The 19,293-nt window shown below is 49.1% G+C and overlaps 3 protein-coding genes across 4 annotated transcripts in view; 2 read left to right on the top strand and 1 right to left on the bottom strand.

Annotated features, from left to right (window-relative positions):
* Nucleotides 1-11,394, top strand: part of sptbn1 (spectrin, beta, non-erythrocytic 1) — a 55,674-nt gene extending 44,280 nt beyond the window's left edge. For both annotated transcript variants that reach the window (XM_086092504.1, XM_086092503.1), the window contains 10 exons: nt 1,428-1,585; nt 2,154-2,292; nt 3,269-3,353; nt 3,433-3,629; nt 3,721-3,812; nt 3,986-4,040; nt 7,895-8,109; nt 8,388-8,561; nt 9,253-9,295; nt 9,532-11,394. In XM_086092504.1, the coding sequence (XP_085948630.1) occupies nt 1,428-1,585; nt 2,154-2,292; nt 3,269-3,353; nt 3,433-3,629; nt 3,721-3,812; nt 3,986-4,040; nt 7,895-8,109; nt 8,388-8,561; nt 9,253-9,295; nt 9,532-9,780 (1,407 nt within the window). In that variant the 3' untranslated portion in view covers nt 9,781-11,394. The remainder of the gene's footprint in view (nt 1-1,427; nt 1,586-2,153; nt 2,293-3,268; nt 3,354-3,432; nt 3,630-3,720; nt 3,813-3,985; nt 4,041-7,894; nt 8,110-8,387; nt 8,562-9,252; nt 9,296-9,531) is intronic.
* A 1,788-nt stretch (nt 11,395-13,182) lies between these two features.
* LOC147163368 (2-aminoethanethiol dioxygenase-like) lies at nt 13,183-15,579 on the top strand. Its single transcript, XM_086093874.1, has one exon. The coding sequence runs from the start codon at nt 13,599-13,601 to the stop codon at nt 14,304-14,306; it is 708 nt and encodes a 235-aa protein (XP_085950000.1). The 5' UTR covers nt 13,183-13,598; the 3' UTR covers nt 14,307-15,579.
* A 226-nt stretch (nt 15,580-15,805) lies between these two features.
* Nucleotides 15,806-18,316, bottom strand: LOC147163367 (E3 SUMO-protein ligase EGR2-like). Its single transcript, XM_086093872.1, has 3 exons — nt 18,088-18,316; nt 17,362-17,962; nt 15,806-16,856 (listed from the first exon to the last, which is right to left on the bottom strand). The coding sequence occupies exons 1-3, from the start codon at nt 18,269-18,271 to the stop codon at nt 16,514-16,516; spliced, it is 1,128 nt and encodes a 375-aa protein (XP_085949998.1). The 5' UTR covers nt 18,272-18,316; the 3' UTR covers nt 15,806-16,513.
* Nucleotides 18,317-19,293: the final 977 nt, after the last annotated feature.

The raw sequence follows: 19,293 nt of genomic DNA, 5'->3' as shown, positions 1-19,293 counted from the left end.
AAAATGCGTTTTTTCTTTTGTCTGCCGTGACAACAAGAAGTTAGTGTTGAAATCGACTGTCAATTGACTTGAGAGTCTTTAAATCCGTTTTTTATGTTTGAAGGTCGTTCATTGTGGAGAGAGATCGGGATCAAGTTTTTTTCTTTTTCATGATTTGACTTTTCCGGCTTGTTGAGGCACTTTGATGAGTCGCCCCTCGCACGCCATAGAAGAACTTGAGCACGAGTCCACGTGTGGCCACTTTAGAGCGCCTCGTTGTCGGCCCCGAGTGCACGTCTGTCAGGGAGTGAAAGCAGAAGAGTGCAAACAATCACAGCATGCGGCGAGGATATGTTGGATTAAAAAATAAAAAAAAGTCTCTTTGGTGCTCTCGAGTGGACGGACCCGCAAAGCATTTGAAAAAAAGAAAGAGAAAACGAAGGCACTCAAAGTTGTAACGAGTAAAAATTGTTGTTTCCTTGCGCAATGTTGAGCCGGATTGCATCCGCTTTTTGATGAGGTGGCGTTTCGTTTTCCAGACGTCGTCATGCTATTTGACTGACAGTCGGGCGGCGCCTTTGAGAGCAGCTGACATTTGTCGGGCTCGTTGACGAGCGTCTTGTCGGCGACCTGTCGCAGTCGCAGTCGCAGCGCGCCGTTTTGGTTTTCACTTCACGAAGACGCGAAAGCTCAGCGCGGAGCCGCGTTGTCCTTCTTCTCGTTCGAGAAATCAAGTCGATTGATCGGCTTCAAAATAGCGCTTGGGTTACCTTCACACTGCACTTATGAAACGAGCGATTTTTGGTTTTCCCAAATCCAAACCGGGTCTCTTCGCATGTCAATCGGATTTGCATCTGATGTGATCGCAATCTGGATGTTCCGATTGCGATCATCACACCTGCAGATCATCAAAAGGCAACAAAAGTCACAATTGCTTGACGAAACGGGCGACACCAAAAGCAATATGGCGGACCAAGGAACGGTCGGCGGCCAAAAGAAGATGGCGGGAAACGATTTGGCTTCGCTTACATGAAATCCCGGAAAATGCGTCACGATTCGAGAGGCCGCCTTTGCTAGCGTAAACACGCGTGACCTGCCGTGACCTGCCGTGACCTGGCGTTGTCGTTTGACCCAAGTTGCATTTTGTTTTGGTCACGTGATCGGCGCCATCAAATCATCCAAACTGGACGTCAGGACTTGCAGCGCGAATGTCGGCCGACTGGTCTTCATCATCATATTGCAAACATCGGCAAAGACGTACGGCAGCTAAAAACAACCAAATACAATTCTATCAATTGCCGTCATCATCGTTTTCTGTCCAACTTGATTTTCGTGTCGCTGATGATGACGCTTCTTTGATTGACGCTCGTTGACGTGACGTCGAAGTCCCGCCTTCCCGTGAAGTTTAACGTTTCTGAACGCCACTTGTGTGCGCGTGCGCCGTTCAGGTTCTGGAGGCGTGGAAGAGCCTCCTGGAGGCGGCCGAGGGTCGGCGGGGGAGGCTGGCCGACACGGGGGACAAGTTCCGCTTCTTCAGTCTGGTGCGAGACCTCATGCTGTGGATGGACGACGTCATCCGACTCATCGAGGCGCAGGAGAAGCCGCGGTACGCGCGCACGCACGCACATTCTGCGCTTTGCTAGTCAAGTCGACATTCTTGTGCCAAAAGATGCGCGCAGGATTCGTCACGTGCTGCGCTTAAGTCGACGTAAAAAGTTGCTTCAGTACGTTTTTTTCCCCATTTTGAGAAAGTAAGGATTCAAAAGTATCAAGAATCGTTTTTTCAAAATCCTGGCCGGCAAAGTCAGAAGTCGTCCGAGAGAAAGAAAAAGTCTTCAGCCGAGGCACTTCTTTGAATTCCTCCAATAATGAGATGGCAAAAAAAGCGGAAGCCGTAAACACTCCACACTGGTTGGCTGCCACCCAAGTCACTCACCAGGTCTGGTCCTGCCTTTTTAAGGCCACACACAATCAAAGTCACAGATAGTAGAGTGCGGAACATGAACCATGCTGACCCCAAGTGGACAAAAATCATACCTGCACATTTCATTGTTTAAAAGGCAAAATCATTTTTTATCCAAATAATCAATAGAATAATTGTATCTAACAATATGTGATGGCTTTTTGTGTGTTTTGGTGGTCGTCATAGTAACGCGCATGTTGTTGTTGTGCAGCGACGTGTCGTCGGTGGAGCTGCTGATGAACAACCATCAGGGCATCAAGGCGGAGATTGACGCGCGCAACGACAGCTTCACCGCCTGCATCGAGTTGGGAAAGTCGCTCCTCGCCAGGAAGCACTACGCCTCCGACGAGGTGCGTGCGTGCGGGCGTGCGTGCGTGCGCGCGGGCGTGCGCGCGGGCGCCGTCGCAACACCAACATCCAAACGTTTCCGCACGCTGACATTGTCGCTTTGTCCTTGGAAAACTTTTCACGTATTTGTCGCAAATATCAAAGAACATTTTGGAACGCAGCGATTGTCACGTTTTGCGGATGAAAGGTCAGAAAATAAGGCTTTGAACAACATTGACTTGGAATTCCGTTGAATCGGACATTTTGACCTTAGATTGTCTAAAAACACTTCACAATATCTGCAGTTTCAGAATTGACTTCATTACTGCTTAAATTCAATAAATGGCATCAAATTAGCCTTTTATTAATTTAGTCATTTACTCTTAAATCGTACAACATAAAAATGTCTACAAAAAATTGCCTTCATTTCTTCTTCAATTCATTAAGTTATCTACAATTAGCTTATTATGAACCCAAAATCTTCCATTTTGGCCCTTAAATTGAAATTGTCTCTTTTTAAAATTTCCAACAATTTGCCTTCCATTAACTTAAAAATATCTTCTTCTTTTTTTTAAACAAGATGTTAGCCGACATTTGGCTTCATTTCTAAATGCAACCAATTTGAGCTTAGCTGGGCCAGAAAAGTCTTCATTTCGCATCAATATCACTTGAAACTATTTGGATTGTTGCATTGCTAACTAAAAGTAATGAAATTGTCAAAATGAAGTCTTGACCTCAAAGCGAGTCAAATGTGCTTTCGTTCAAAAAAAACAACTTGGCCAAATGTATGGATTCCATATTTTGTCTTCAATGTGGCTTGAATCGAAGCACGATTTGGCGGCCATTTTGTCTTTGTGGTCAAAGCGTCGACGTGCCGCCTTGATTGGGATCGCCTCCAAATCTTTCCTTGCTGGATTTGTTTCCTGATTTTCGCCGTTTGCTTTGCGTTTGGGCAGCGAGCAAACGCGTCGACGTGACGTTGATGCGCGTTTTTTTCAGATCAAAGAAAAGTTGCTGCAGTTGACGGACAAGCGGAAAGAGATGATTGACAAGTGGGAGGATCGCTGGGAGTGGCTGCGACTGGGTGAGGCCTCGCCCGCGCTCGCCGGCAGGCGGCGCCGTCGACGCCGTCGACGCCGTTGACGCCGTTGTCCGTTTGTCAGTGCTGGAGGTGCACCAGTTCTCGCGGGACGCGGGCGTGGCCGAGGCCTGGCTGCTGGGCCAGGAGTCGTACCTGTCCAGCCGCGTGATGGGGCAAAGCGTGGACGACGTGGAGAAACTCATCAAGAGGCACGAGGCCTTCGAGAAGTCCGCCGCCACCTGGGAGGAGCGCTTCGCCGCCCTGGAGAGGCTAACCACGGTCAGGCGCGCACGCACACGCAACATGGCGGCGACGTCGAGAAAAATGCCTGCGACTGTCCTAACGTGCGTGCGTGCGTGCGCGCTTTCAGATGGAATTACTGGAAGTGAGAAGAACGCAAGAGGAGGAAGAGAGGAAGAAGCAGCCGCCGGCGGACGAGGCAACGGCCGCCGCGCAACAAAGGTGAGCGCAACACACCCGGACGTCATCACAACAATCCACAAAACAATCACAACACTTGCAATTCTTCATATCAGCAGAAAAAGAGACGTTTTCTTCTTCTGACCTCAAAGTTCTAATGTTGTTGGCTTGTGTGTGCGTGCGTGCGTGCGCGCGCGCGCGTGTGTTGTTTCCAGGGAGGGCGACGCGGCGAGTCAGAACGGGCCGAGCAGCGAGCCGGACTCCGCCAGGGTTAGTCACCGCTCGCCCGCCTACCAGCAATGCTGCGACACTCGAAACCTGCGCAGACACGCGCCGCTGCAATAGCGACGCACACACATTTCATACGTGACGTTGCGTTACGTCGCAATTGTGATGCAAAAGAAACGTTTCGCGACGCACGACAAACGGGCGCCGAAAGGCAACATTTAAAAATCATCCAATCGAAGGAGAAAGTTCAAATGATTCAAATAAAAAAAAAAGAGAGACGAGCAATGACATAAATGAAGTGACGAAATGAAAAGGAAAAGATGGACTTGCCAGCCGCTCGTGCCGGCACGTGATTGGACGCCCAAAACATGCTTTGCCAGTCGGAAGCCATTTTGTCCGCTGGCTCGTCCGTCGTCTCGCGTTGAGGCTGCTTTTGGCCTGCAACGCGATTGGACCAACGTGCGTAACCACGGCAACAAAAGCAGCCGGGAACACTCGAACGCTTTGTTGTCGTTTCACGACCCCCAAAAAAATCCGCCATTTTTCTTTCGCTTTCCGACAACCTCCGACGACTCGAAACACATTTGAAGCATTTTACGGGCGGCGGCCACAAAAACAACAAACGTGCCTTTGATTTTGGACGTCAAATGGAAGAATTCCAAAATGAGCAATCAAAGAAAAGTCCGAGTTCAACTTGAACGAACTTTAAATTCGTTTGGACCCAAATTTCGCTTTCTTGAAGATTCGTCTTTTGATGGACGCGACGAAATGCAGGAAGTGATGCTGAAGGCGCAACAATAATTGCATTTATGATTATTTGACGACGCACAAATTGACATCTCTTCCCCCCCCCTCATTTGTTTTTCCTTTTCTTTCTTCTTTGCCCCCCCCAGTCCCAGCCCGCCCCCCCCGTGCTCCCGTCCGCTCACATCTTAATGTCCGTCCTTCTGCTTTTCGTTCTTCTCTACAATCTCATCGACACAAATTGAAACGCCGACTTGCAAGTTCACCAAATACGTCGCGACGCAAACCTCAATAAAAGTCCGAATGAAGAATAGTCCGCATTTTAGATTGCAAAATCGTCATCGTCGTCATCGTCATCGTCATCGTCATCATCGTCATCGTCACTCCTTTGATGTCTTTGTTGTTTGCCGCCATTCTTGCCGTTGTTTTTTGTTGTCCTCATTTGAAATGTTGTCTTGATGGTTTTGTTTGCGTTTCCGCATGTTAACGCGTCACCTCCACTAACCAACGCAATAAAACGTGTCAAGTGTCACGACGGCGAACGTCACCTTCACCTTCATGTCTGGCTGTGTGTCGTGCGCGTGCGTGTGCGTGTGTGTCACGTGTTCATCTCATGTTGGTGCGTGCGTGCGCACTGTGCAGCATTTAGCTCAGCAATCACATGAAAAAACAAGTTGAACTTTGAACTTTGTTCAGATTTATCCGACTTGAACCACGCATGACTTTAATTTCTTATTTCAGTCCAACTTTCCAAATCCAAAGAATTTTACTGCAACACATTTTGTAGGAACATCAAATAAATGAAATGTTGGATTTTTTGGTTTGAAAGCAGATGTTGCAGATGTTGAAGGACGCTTCTGGTCCAATAGCGACGCTCGTCGTCGCCGCGGCGACCAAACGGAACGTTCAACGCGGCGCACAAGCGAAACCTTCGGCGCCATTCAGGCGACTTCAAACGTCTCGGTCCGGATTTTCTTTGTGCGGCCGAATGCGATTGGTCACGAAGACAAACGAGAGACGAGAGTGACGAGTTTGTCCAACAATGCAGAACATCTCAGTTGGCGTCTTGCTCTCATTTTGTGTCATCATCATCATCATCATCATCATCACTTCTTCATTCATTTAAAAACAAAAAGGTCAAGCAACATTTTGCACTTTTGAAAAGTTCTTATTGGAGTGAATTTTGTCCGTTTGCTCCGCCTCCAAATGGCGACTGCGTTGGCTCCGAACCACAAACCACTTCAAGAATTTGATCATTTCAATCAGCAAACTTTCTTTTTTCCAATCATGCACTTGATGAGTCTTAAATGTTCGCTTATTAGAACCCTTAGTTAGTAAAAACCCTCAATTAGCTAACGTGAGTTCGATATAATCACGAGTGCGTAATCAATATTCTTTGATGATAAACATCAGTGAGTTGGCAAAGCTATGCTAGCAATAAACACAAGTTAATAATAAACATTAGCCGGCCATTTCCTGTTGCGCTTCTCCTGTTAACGGCCGGATTGGTCGCCAGTCGGTCCTACGGAGATGCGCAGCCAGGCCAGCGTTGACGTTGTGACTGAGCGGGGAGGCGGAGCCGCAGAGCCGCGTTGCCGGCACCGCGGCACGGCGGCCCAGTGGAGCGCCACAGCGCCGGCGACCGCTTGACTCGTTTTCCCGCCACAGCTCCGAGCAGGATTGGTCCCCCCCCTCGGCCGGCCGGCCCAGCGAGACCTTAGCGTGGTAACAAACCAACCGACGAGTGGCGTGGGCGTGGCCACGGGCGTGGCTTGGCGTGGCGTGGGCGTGGTGTGCCATCCACTTGCAAACAATTGCGCTTGAGTGGGATTTGATTGTTTGCCAAGTTTGTTGCCGCCTTGCATGACGTGAGCCGCATGAGCTTCTTCGACGAGCGCAACGCTTTCCTAATCGCGATCAGAACCGCTGCTTTCGACCCGGATGAAAACCGCCACTGAGCCAGGACTAAGCCGGGACTCCATTGCGCAATTTAACCTGGGCTTGTCTCGCAGGACTAACGCCGGACCAGACGACCCCTTGAATAAACCAGGACTGAACCTGGATCAAATCAGGTCTGAACAAGGATTCAACCAGGACTGAACCTGGAACGAACTCAAATGAGCAAATTGTGAACAAACACAGGATTAAACCTGGTCCAAACCCGGATTAATCCAGTGCTTTTCCAGGATTGGCCCAGTACTGAACAAGAGTTCGGTCCACCTGGATTCAGACATAAATAAATGCAAATTAGTCCTGCCATTAACCGTAAATGGAGCAGAACTCAACCAGGATTCAACTTGAACAAAACTAAAACAGGACTAGAATAATTCTTCATTAAATCAGGACAAAATTTGCATTTTTTTTATGCAATAAAAACCAGGATGAAAAAAGAACTCAATCTGGATTAAACATGCACACGAAACCAATCCTGGATTAAACCAGTCTTGAATCAGTACTGACCCAGTCAAAATAAAAAAACATTCAGGATTCATTCAGTACTGAAATGTAAATGGATCAGGACTGAACCTGGAATGAACCCAAATGAGCGAATTAGGAGTGAACCCAGAATGGCAGACATTTTGTCCAAAGCTGGATTCATCTTGTACTTTGCCGTGACTGGACCAGAACTGAACTAGAGTTAATCCATTACATAACAATTCATCAATCTGGATTAAAGCATAAATAAATACAGATAATCCCATCATTAACCGTAAATGGAGCAGAACTCAACCAGGATTAAACAGAACGAAAGAAAGACTAAAACTGGACAAAAGCTGGACCGGAACAATTCTGACCGCATTTCAATGATTTCAGTAATAAATAAGAACTAGACCATGTGATCAAACCAGGACTGACTCTGGATTAAACATTGACGAACTGGACTGAACCTGGATGATGCTAAACCCCCCCCCCCCTCCCCCCTCCCCCGGACTGATGATTGCTTTGATGACGACGGCCGCTGCGTTTGTGGAAGGCGGACCTTCTGGATCTTTGCTGCGTCGCCACGGCAACGCTGTGATTGTGCTGTGCTCTTAATCTCCCAAAAACAAGACAATCGTTCTAATCTTGCTCCGAATCATCATCATCATCATCATCATCATCATCATCTGCGGGTGCGGACGTGTGGCCTGACGGTGTCGCGTTGTTTCCAGGAGGACGGCGGCGTTGGCGAAACGGTGAACGGCGTGTCGGAGCCCAGCCCCGCCGGCTCCCCGGGGGGCACCCGCAAAACCAAAGCCGGCCAGCAGGCGGCCACGCTGCCCGTCAAGAGCCAGCAGGAGGCGCCCTCGGCGGCCAGCTCGCAGATGGAGGGCTTCCTGCACCGCAAGCACGAGTGGGAGGGCCACAACAAGAAAGCGTCCAGCAGGTACGCGCCGCTCGCGCCGCGCTAACACGTCGCGCTAACGCGTCCTGCGCGGGTTCAGCAAGCGAGCGGCAATTTGGCGGATTAGCAACGCCGACGGACGGACGATGCCATACAAGACGGACACAAAAATACGGCTACTTTTCACCCTCACCTTCTTTTTATTATTTCAATCCGTTAACTTAAAAATGAATACAAAAAAAGAGAGAATGTTCTAAATGTGTAATATTTGCAATAAATGAAAGAAATGTCAAATGTGATTGTGGCGTTGGGCGTGGCAGGTCGTGGCACCACGTCTTCTGCGTGATCAACCAGCGGGAGGCGGGCTTCTACAAGGACCACAAGAGCGCCGCGCAGGGCATCCCCTACCACGGCGAGATCCCCGTCGCACTCAAAGACGCCGCCTGCGAGGTGGCGCTCGGATACAAGAAGAAGAAACACGTCTTCAAGCTCAAGTCAGTCCCTCGCGCCCGCAACAACATTCGCAGCCTCGTTGATTAAGCGCATCTTGGAGTTCACATCGTTGGCCGTGTCCCGTCGAACGAGTCTTTGATTTGACCTTTTTGAACACGTGCGCTTTTGAGTCAACACCTTTTAGATTCAAGGTATAACTTTGAATTGACGCACCCGTGACTCCACACATCTGTGACTGTGTGTGTCTTTGATTCCGCCCAGATCTTATGAATGGTCTTTGACATGACGCGTCTTTGATTCAACATGTTTTGGATTCTTGACACATTTTGAATGATGGGCCTTGGATTCCTGGAATCGAGGCGTCTTTGCGTCTTCCAACCTCAACTTGCCTTTCCTTCAAAGCGCCTTCGATTCAACACTTTTTGTTTGAATGCGTGATCTGATGATTTGACACGCTTCGGTTTGACGCACTTGATGAGATGACTCTTTGATTGGACACGTAATGGAATGCATGTGACTTTGCGTTGACGTGTTTTTGATTCAGTGTATCTTTGATTTGATGCGCTTTAAACTCACGGCATGTTTTGGTCGGCGTGTCTTTGACGTGTGTCGGACATCAACACGTCTCAGGTGAACGCGTGTCTTTGATTCAAGGTGCTTTTTGATTCAACGAGCCTGCGATTTGCCTTTTCATCCTGTTTTGTTCCTAATTTGTGTCTTTGATCACAACAGAGTCACTGATGGCAACGAGTATCTCTTCCAAGCCAAAGATGATGTGAGTAAAGACTCCTTGAAAGCATTTTTCATTTGAATGCCGTTCGGTACTGGATTCGTCTCAGTCCGGTCACGATGCAATCGGTTTCGGGTATCATTCTTCTTCGATCCCGTTTCCCGGTTCAGGCCAGGTTTAGTCTGCTTTTAATGACGGTGCGGTCCAGGAGGAATCCCATTTTCAGTGTAATCAATGCTAACGCTAACGCTAGCGGCATTTGTGATGTTTTTGCGGCGCAGGAGGAGATGAACTCGTGGATCTCCACCATCTCGGCGGCCATTTTGGGCGAGAAGGGCGAGGTGACGCCGAGCAGCCACAGCACGCCGGCGCACGCCGCCCGCGCCCACACCATGCCGGCCTCGGCCGCTCGCTCGGCCACTGTGCCCACCTCGGCTTCGGCCGAGGTGGCGCCGGCGGCCGAGTCCAGCCCGGGCAAGCGCGACAAAGACAAAGAGAAACGCTTCAGTCTGTTCAGCAAGAAGAAATAAACGCTGACGACTAAGCCCCCCCCCCCCCTTCCTTCCCCTTCTTCCTCTTCCTGTTGGTCCCTCTGGTGCTGATTGGCTCGTCCCCGGTCGCCTGGGGGCTGGTACCATGTCAACCCCACCCTCTGGATTTTACGCCGCTCATAGTCGTAAAACGTCAAATATGAAGCAGAAATAATAACAATAACCACGTTAGTCTCGTGTACCTTTTCCACTTTTCGCCGTCCGGACGCTCGCACGCTCGCGCGCGCGCGCAGAATCCCCCTCCTCTTGGTCTTCTTCCGATGCGAGCCGCTCCAGCGCGTCCCTTGGAGCCTAAAGTGTCCACTCTGTGCCTAACAACAATCCACCCCCGGCTCAGAGTTAGTCCTGCTTTAAACTCGTTTTTTGTTTGTTTAGTTGTGGTTTCATTCTGGTCCAATTTGGGTTTAGTTCTGGTTGAGCCCTGGTTTAATCCCGGTGCAGTCCGGTCCTGGTTCAGGCTCGGTTCAACCCGGGTTTAATCCCGATTTGGTCCACTTTTGGCTAAAGACGGATTGATTCATTGCTTAGACCAGGTTGACTCCCGATCTGATGCAGTCCAGGTTGAAACCTTGTTTATTCCTAATTGAATCCAGATTTGGGCCTGATTGAGTCCTGTTGTGACTTTATAGTTGAAGGTTTTTGAGCGGTCCTGTCTCATAGCGATCTCCGACGGTCTTGCTCGACTTCCGAGGTCAATTGTGTATAAAAGAAAAAGAAAGAATAATCCGTCGTACTCTCGTGATACTCGTAATCTGCGTACTGGACTCTAAGGCTTGATTAGTCACAAATGAACCCAGGTCTGATCCAAATCTGCTTTAATCCCGGTTTAGTCCAGCTTCAGTCCAGTTCTGGTTCTGTCCACATGTAATCCTTGATGAGACCGGGTTTAGTTCAAATCTTAATTCCTTAATATGTACAAGCTGTGTATAAAAAGACAAAGAAAAAAACCCTAATCTGCCGTATTCTCGCCTCTACTAATCTGCTTGACGGACTGAAAGTGTCAATGAAGGAAGAAAGAATGTTGATCTTCTTGACGTGTGCTGGCCTTTCAAAACGTCATCTTGTTCTTCTCATCACATTTAGAAACACGTAAGTCGCTTGGCGCTTTTTGATGGTGGCTTGCTTTTTCTTTCTGTCCTTTTCTTTGGCCTCCAACGAACAAAATCCAACTCCGCCTGGTAACAAAGCAGCCAATGAGAGGCAGCCTGGCTTTCGGGTGCGCTCGTTTTGCGCTCCTGACGGACATTTTTTCCCCCCCCTGTTCTCTTTTTCAGCGTGTGGTGTGTATACGCGCCGTGGTCACCGTAACCGTAGTAACCGGCACTGATATGTCGTTAGTTCATCCCGCACGTTTGATAATGCCACGACGGGGGTTTGTGCGGTGTGTTTAGGGGTCCTGACGGGGTCGCAAGGGGGGTCACTGCTAGTTGGATGTGCACCTGTAGACTCCACCTGTCCTCCCCCCTCCCTTGTGCCCCTCTCCTTCCACTCCTCCCTCTCTCTCTCTCTCTCGCTCTCTCTATCGCTCGCTCTCTCTCTCGCTCTCTCTGTTACATAAATGCAAAGAGCCATTAAAATGCTTTTAAAACAAAAGCTCACTTTGTGTTTCTTGCAATGCATGACGTCACTTCCTGCGTTGTTATAAACATCAATAGTCCACACTTTGGTTGTTTTGGGGCAAATTTAAAAAAAAGGACATTACAATTGTCGACAATTAAATGGCAACGCTGATCATCATTGTTGAATGCAGATTTAGTCCTGTTCCATTTCTGGTTAATTACTTGATTAATAAGTCAGACTCTTGCTTCCATCCAGGTTTGGTGCTAATTGAGTCTAGATATGGTTTTGTCTGGACCAGGTAAAAAAAAATATTTTACTAATATTGATTTCATTATTTACAAGACATCAGTTAACCAAGTATTTAAGGAGATGCACAAATAACACAATACTTTAGAAAAAAATATATTTTAATGGACCCGTTTAAGGGAGAACCAGCTCAATGAACGCAGAAATATGACAGGACTGACTCTTGATCCAGTAAATGGTGGATGGTCGGAGTAAACACGGACCCTAATGTGGATCCTGGGTCATACTTTGCTTCACTCGCCCAGGTCCAGCCCACAATCCAGTTGGGCCGCGTCACAGGCTGCAGTAGTGCCAGATGTCCACTCGGTGGCGTCCTTCTCATTAGCACTTCCTCAACAAGGTTGTAGGAAGTGACGTTATTGTTTAGGCGGTTTGGAGCGGAAACCAAATTAGTTGTTACCATAGCAAAAATGATGGGTTTTTTTTAATTTTATTGGCATCCCTTGTCAAATTGTTGATGCGCGGCTTTGCTATTACCATGGCAACCGCATTGCAACACGTCAACTCGGAACATTTTGGCTTTGTGTTGATCGGGGCCATGAATCACCAAATGTTCAGATGCAGCGTGCGTGCGTGCGTGCGTGCGTGCTCAGCTGTTGTCAACAAGCGCTCATGAGGACTTGTGATGTCACACGGTGAGGAGGAGGTGAGCCTGCATTCTGTCTTCATGATGGTCGCAATCACAAATATCGAATGTGGAAATATGTTCATGCAGAAGTGAGGGCAAGTTGCCCTCTTCTTAGGTCACCTCCACTACACAAACAAACAAAAAATCGGAGAGAAGAAAGTTGTTCATTCCAATAAAAAAATAAAAAATAATAATCACAAGTTTAGGAATGTTGTTTTATTATTTGTATTATACTATTCAGTATTAGTAATTCAGAGAGTTGTAATATGAGAATACGTTTTTGTTTTTTTTTTTAATGGGAAAATGTCATTCAATTGGTTTAAGAACTTAGTTCTTCTTCGAGAGAGGAAAATCGCATATATCTCGCGGTATTTGTGAGTTGACAAACTCCGGAGAATCCATCTTGTAACGTTCCCGCTGCAGCCGATCTTTTCTCGATCAGACCAATCAGGCGTTGCTTAAGCAGGCGGAAACCATTAAGCGCCGATGGCGGGGGGACAAACAAACCGAACAGACGAATGGATGCTGCAATTAATGATGTTCTCGCAGCATTACTCACTGTTTCCTTGTTGAATTTAAACAGCGAGAAACCGTTGCCTTGATTGGTCAAAACAAAATGTTGCAAAGACGCCGCATCGTCCAATCAGCTCTTAGTATTGTACAGCAAGCCCCGCCTTTCCCGAACGGGTCTGCCTAGTGAAGTACCAGATTGATCATGTGAATTTGTGAAGAACTCCCTCGAGTGAATCACAATTATCAATCTGGCTGGCGAGGTCACGCCGACTCAGCAATCGTCACAATTTACAAACTGTTTCGTGTGGGCGTCGTTCGGTGAAATGCATTCTGGGTATTGTGGTCAATGTCAAGCGTGTCGGCGAGTAAACGACTGCATATCCCACAATGGTGCCAACGCGGTTGTCCTTTATTTTATTTATATTTAAACGTGTACTTTTCTGTGAATATGTAAAATACATAAGCATCGCGTTGAGTTTTGTTTTCTGGTAAACAAAAGATCACGTGGTGAACGGAAGTAGGCTTGGACCGGAAACAAAGAAGGAAGAATGAGGGACGAGGAGAGAATGTGGTCTCACGCAGTTGCGATTTGGGATTCCCTCGTCTAACTGCAATTTGTCGTTGACACGCGCCGCACCTGGACGTAAGTCAAGTGCGTTTCGTGTGTAAACTATTAATCGTTATTTAAACGCGTCAAGTCGTCAGTGTCGGCTAGATACGTTTTGGTCGAAGGTATCCAGTGAGCTGTGGCTTGTAAATAAACGATCTCGGAGAGCAGCTAGCCTTAGCGATGAAAGCGCGTGAAGGTTCCGTCCTGGTGCAGCGGATCGCGCGGCAGGCGCTCATCACCTTCCGCCAGCCGCCTCACGCCTTCCGCGAGAAGCACCAGCAGCTGCTGGGCCTCATGAGCCAGGCGAGAGCCGCCGACCTCCGGCTGGCGCCGCCCGACGGCGGCCGCGGCTCGCCCCCTCTGCGCGCCGCCGCCCCCCCGCCGGTCACGTACATGCACATCTGCGAGACGGAGCACTTCAGCATGGGCGTGTTCCTCCTGGCGAGCGGCGCCCGCATCCCCCTGCACGACCACCCGGGCATGCACGGCGCGCTCAAAGTCCTGTACGGCAAGCTGCGCGTCAGCTGCTTCGACAGGCTGGACAGAGCGACGGGCGAGCGGACCTCCCGGCCGCAAGTGGGCGCTGTGCGGCGCTCGGTGCTGCGGTCCAGCGCCGAATACACGGACGCCAGCGAGCCGTGCGTGCTGGCGCCCGACCGGGACAACCTGCACCAGATCGACGCCGTGGACGGACCCGCCGCCTTCATGGACGTCCTGGCGCCGCCCTACGACCCGGACGACGGGCGGGACTGTCACTACTTCCGGGTGCTCCAGGGGGCCGAGACCCGGGACCCGCACGGCCGCGAGGTCTGGCTCATGGAGATCGCGCAGCCCGTGTCGTTCTGGTGCGGGACCGAGCCCTACCCGGGCCCGGAAGTGCGCCTCTGACGCCCGCCCAGACCCTTAATTGGCCTCTTGGCGACGATTGTGACCAGAGACGTTCGGATTGGTCTTTCCAACTTTTCTTGAGCAAGGCGCGAAGGCGCAGATTTTCACCTGGGTCAAATCTGGCGGCACCGCACACCACCAGACAAAAATTCCGCAAAACTTCAGTACGGCGGTGTTTTGACTTCATATTCTTGATGAGTTTGTTGTTTGCGTTTTGTGTGTGTGTTTTTTTAATTTGGCGCCAGCTTCAGATTTGCTGCCACCTGGGGGAAGTGTGCAAAATAGAGCAATGGAAGTCACCGTCATTGTGCTTATCCCAATTGAGGTTGAGTAATATCCCTGGCATGTGGGCAAGGAGAGCCACATTCACTGTTAATTAAACGGGACAAAACTTCCGACACTCAAGTGCAAAATGACAATACTGTACGGCGTGGAGCTGCTGTCGGCCACAACTTCCGCCCAGCTAATCGCATGCAGACAGTTCATTTTCCATGTTTTTATGAACTACTGGCTATTTTTTTTCTAAAACAATGTGAATTCATCTCAGTGGGGAAACTGATTTGATACATGAGCCAACTTTTATTTAACATTGTCCAAATATTCCGACTTTTGGCTCCAACTGTAAATATTGTTTGATTTCTGTAGTTCTCCATGTTAAGCGGACTGACGATCTTTGTTTTGAACCAAAATAAAACCATTGTTTTTACTTTGGACAACAGCGATTTGTGCCGATCCATTTGAAATATGGTGTTGGAAAGGAAATGGTAATTTTGCACTTTTGAGCATCGATTCATTCAAAAAATAATCATCCGATTGATCAACTACTGAAATCATGTTTAGTTGCAGCCCTAAAATAATTTGCAAACGTAGCCGTTGAGAAAGGCAACGTTCGCTTGAACGTAAAGCGACTGCTTAATTGTTTGTTCTGCCATCTTGTGAACGAGTACTGACTTGTTCTGCCTGTCACTGTACATCGCTGGCGTCGATAGTTGAACGAGGAGGTCGGTGCGAATGCAGCATTCTTTCTCGGGCTTTTGGTGCCGCGCGCCGGCTTGGCATAGGCGGCAATGCAGGCGGTTGCCGCCAGGGGGCGCACTTGGCTGGCATGACGTCACCGACATGACTCAATCTCTTCATAAGCGTCATTCAAGCTGCTTGATCGAACGGAATTGTTTGTCGTCGTCATGACGCCTTTGAAACATTTCATTGATGAAGAATCGTTGACGTGAATGCAAATTGTGACTCCAAATAAAAACATGATCGGAAATGTTCAGCCTTTTGTGTCACTTGGAGCCCATTTGGGCTCGTCTTTTGTCCGTTTAACAGTTGAATGCTTGAGTGGCAGCTTTTATTTAGTTTGAAGTAAAAAATGCCCAACATGTTGCACACACAAATTTACTTTTGAAAAGAAAAAGTTTCATCTTCACTTTCAGTAGAAAAAGACAAAAAGTCAACTTCTGTTATTCAAAAATCTGAAAAAGTTTAACCTTCAGGTGTGACATCACTTCCAGACCACGCCCCCATGTGTAACGTTTACGATCAATCATTCATCATTGAGAATTTTTTTTTCTTCATTAATTGTATAATCCAGCCGGAGTCGCGCTGACATCCCGAATGAACGTAGATAAACATGTTTTTTGTGCTTTGTTGACTGAGTTGTTTTTGTGTTTTTCCTCAACCACGTCATCAAGGGGCGGAGCCTTTCTCTCCTAATTGACCGTCCCCAGAAAGTGGCATGGTTGATTTGAATGATTTTTTTTAACAACAATTGTGATAAAGCAGCTTTTGTCTTGATGTGGCAAACAAACGAATAACGGAGATCTTGATCCGTCCTGCGTTGAAAGAATGAAAATTGGGGAAGGTCAGAAAATGGCGTTTTATGCACGGAAGTGCAAAACTAACTGCTAATGTGGAGTTAACATTTTTGACTTGCAACATCCTTGCAATATATTATTTGCCAGTAGGCTAAATGCTAAAAACATAGCACGTCCCCATAATGCTGTGCACTTGCGCTTGCAGAAAAGGTTTTATTCGTAGCATTTGGCCTACAAGTACATTCAAACGGACTTGCGTCCAAAATGTTGACGCCACGTTGGCAGTTCCACGCGTGGGTACGTTCGGAATCGTAATGAAGGTGGCTGGCCATGTTGCGGACTCCCTGAGATGAGATCTCGGCGCCCTCGCGCGTCCTCCTGCTGGCGGCGGCGTCAGTGGGCGGGGCCTTTCCTGTCTCGGCCCCGCAGGTGGACGTTGACGTGGCGCCGGCGCTCGTCGCTGCGCGCGAACTTCCTGCCGCAGGTGTCGCAGGAGAAGGGCTTCTCGCCGGTGTGCGTGCGCACGTGCGTGGTCAGGTGGTCGCTGCGGCCGAAGGCGCGCATGCAGATGCGGCACTGGAAGGGCTTGTGACCCGTGTGGATGCGCAGGTGGCGGCTCAGCTCGTCGGAGCGCGAGAAGCGCCGCTCGCAGCCCTCGGCCGGGCACGCGTACGGACGCTGGTGCACGGGCGTCTTGCTGGGCCGGCACGGGTACTTGCGCGGTCGCAGGATGGGCCTGGGGGGGAGGGGCGAGCACAGTCCACGTTAGTCCATCGAATCGTCTTTGCCCATTCAAATCAATGCAAATGCCAGACATCCCTTTTCGTTAGTCATGTATAAAATGATACCATTTTTACGAATGCGAAAGATGAAATTGACAAAATTGCCCTCGGGCTCGCATTGGGAACGTCACATCTCACCTGCTGTTTGGTCACATGACGTTCGCAATGCGAACCCGAGGGCAATTTGGCATCATTTTCAGTCAACGGGTTCGAATGATGTTGATGAAAAAGAAAAAAAAAAGACCCGTGTGAGTTCTTGTGTTCATAAAAATAAACACATTTATTGAGGAACTCCTTTTTTTTTTCCACGAGCCGCGACTTCCACCAGTTTATGATGGATGGCAACTTTTTGAAAGCTTTTGCGGGCTGCATGAAATGAGACGTGGGGCCAGAACCGGCCCACAAGCCTCGACTTGTTTGACCCCTAGTCGAAAACCGTTCCGAGTTTTCTGTCAGTACCTGAGCGGGAGGTTGTGCCCCTCGGCAGCAGCGGCAGCAGCGGCAGCAGCGGAGGTCATCATCGTAGGCGGGGGCGGGGCCGCCGGGGGCGGTGGAGGCGCGCCCAGAGTGAAATTCCGGATGGTGTTGAGGGGGGTGAGTGAGGGGGCCACGCGGAGCGAGTCCAAAGCGTACGCCGCCACCGACTTCCGGTCCGGGAAGGTCGCCTGGGGGGAGTACACCCCCCCGACGCCGTAGTCGGCCACCAGCGGGGCTTTTGGCGCCGAGTTGTAGGAGGGCGCCGCGTGGTAGACCACTGCGCCGCAGGTGGGCGTGGCCAGGTAACCCCCACTGGACGGGTCTTGGTACACGTCACCGCTGCACGAGTACGACGAGGGCGGGGCCGGGTGCAGGTGCGCGTGCGTGTAGGGAGGCGCGTACATGTGGCTGACGTCAGGCTGGCCGTGAGCCATGACGTCGTCTGACGCTGGGGGCGAGGCGACGTCCGCGCTAACCACGCCCACCGCGTCACCCGCGTCACTCCACGCGCGTCCTCCGTCCACGCACACCTGCACGGGGAGCGCGCGCCAAGTTGCCACGTAGTGCGCGAGTGGACGCTCACCTGGATGACAGACAGACAGACAGCAGACAGACCGGTAAGGACGAAGAATGTTTCACGCACGCGCGCGTCATCAAGCGGCAGCCGTGGCGGATCGAACGGCAGACTTTTAGCGCCAAAACGCTTACCGGCTTCGTCGTCTTCCGCTTGAATTTGCGCGTCTTGGCCTTGTTGCTCTTCTTGTTTGACGACAAACGCGGACACGCGCTCGAGGGAGCCCATTAAAGAGCTCATCGTGGCGGGCAGCACATTCAAAAGTGACGCTCGGGAAATCCTCCCTGCGGGCTTTTTAAAGGGAATCCGTGACGTCATTGACCAAATTTGGACACACCGGCCTTGGAGCCATCAGCAGCTCCAAAAACAATGAGCAGCATCACCGCAACGGCCATAAACGTCGGATCCTGCCGGTGCGCGCGCGCGTCTACTTTGGAAACACTCGCAGTGGAAACTCGGGACAAACTTTCTTATTCGTGAGCACTAAAGCACGAGTCCCCATTTTGCAGTGGAAACGTGTACATGTAATTGAGGTGACACCATCACTGATCAGTGAGTTAAAAAACAAAATCACTGATTCGATCAAATCGATGTCGCTCAGCAACAGCCCACAAATAGTCGCCATTTGCATATCAAGGACGCCCATTCAAATGCGTTGGGAAAACAGAACGATTAAACCCCCAAAATGTTGATATGCGCAAAATGGGATAGGGAAAAGCAGCTCAAATATTCCCAAATCCTGGAAAAGAAATGTTGGAAAACAATCAGATTGTCGATTCTGTGGAACGATGGCAGCACAAAACGTGAACAAAATTGTGTTTGCTATCTTATTTTGCTGATTGATCAGCAAAATTACAACTGATCAACGATGTTGCATCTCCCGATCCCGTCCACCTAATATTTTTTTAATCGTTAGGGTTATTAACATTACACGAGTTTTTGTTTTCTTTATCGGAGTTGAATGTTTCATAATATTGGCTATTTTGTTCAGAAGCCACATGAGAAAAAAAGTTCAATCGCACGCTTTATTGTGCTAAATGTCACTTTTTAACATCATCTGTTATCACATTAAAACATGATCATTTTGACTTTTTTTTTTTTCAGGAATTCCAGGAATTTTGCAAATTGGAAACTTTCCATGGGAATTAGCGGGAATTTATAGCAATAAAAAAAGAACATTGAAATTTGGCCCTCAACAAGGATCTTCCGTTTAGTCGTGGAAAATATATTGTTGCGTAATCTTGGCCAAAAGGAGCAGATTAAATGTAAATCCACATGCGCTGCTTTGAACTGCTTTTGAGCTCATGCGGCCGCAAAGGTTGACAAATCTTGTGTTTTTC

Source organism: Leptonotus elevatus, chromosome 13, assembly GCF_054856555.1.
Source record: "Leptonotus elevatus isolate MCC_2025b chromosome 13, RoL_Lele_1.0, whole genome shotgun sequence".
Taxonomy (NCBI): domain Eukaryota; kingdom Metazoa; phylum Chordata; class Actinopteri; order Syngnathiformes; family Syngnathidae; genus Leptonotus; species Leptonotus elevatus.
This window is presented reverse-complemented; position numbering and strand designations above follow the sequence as displayed.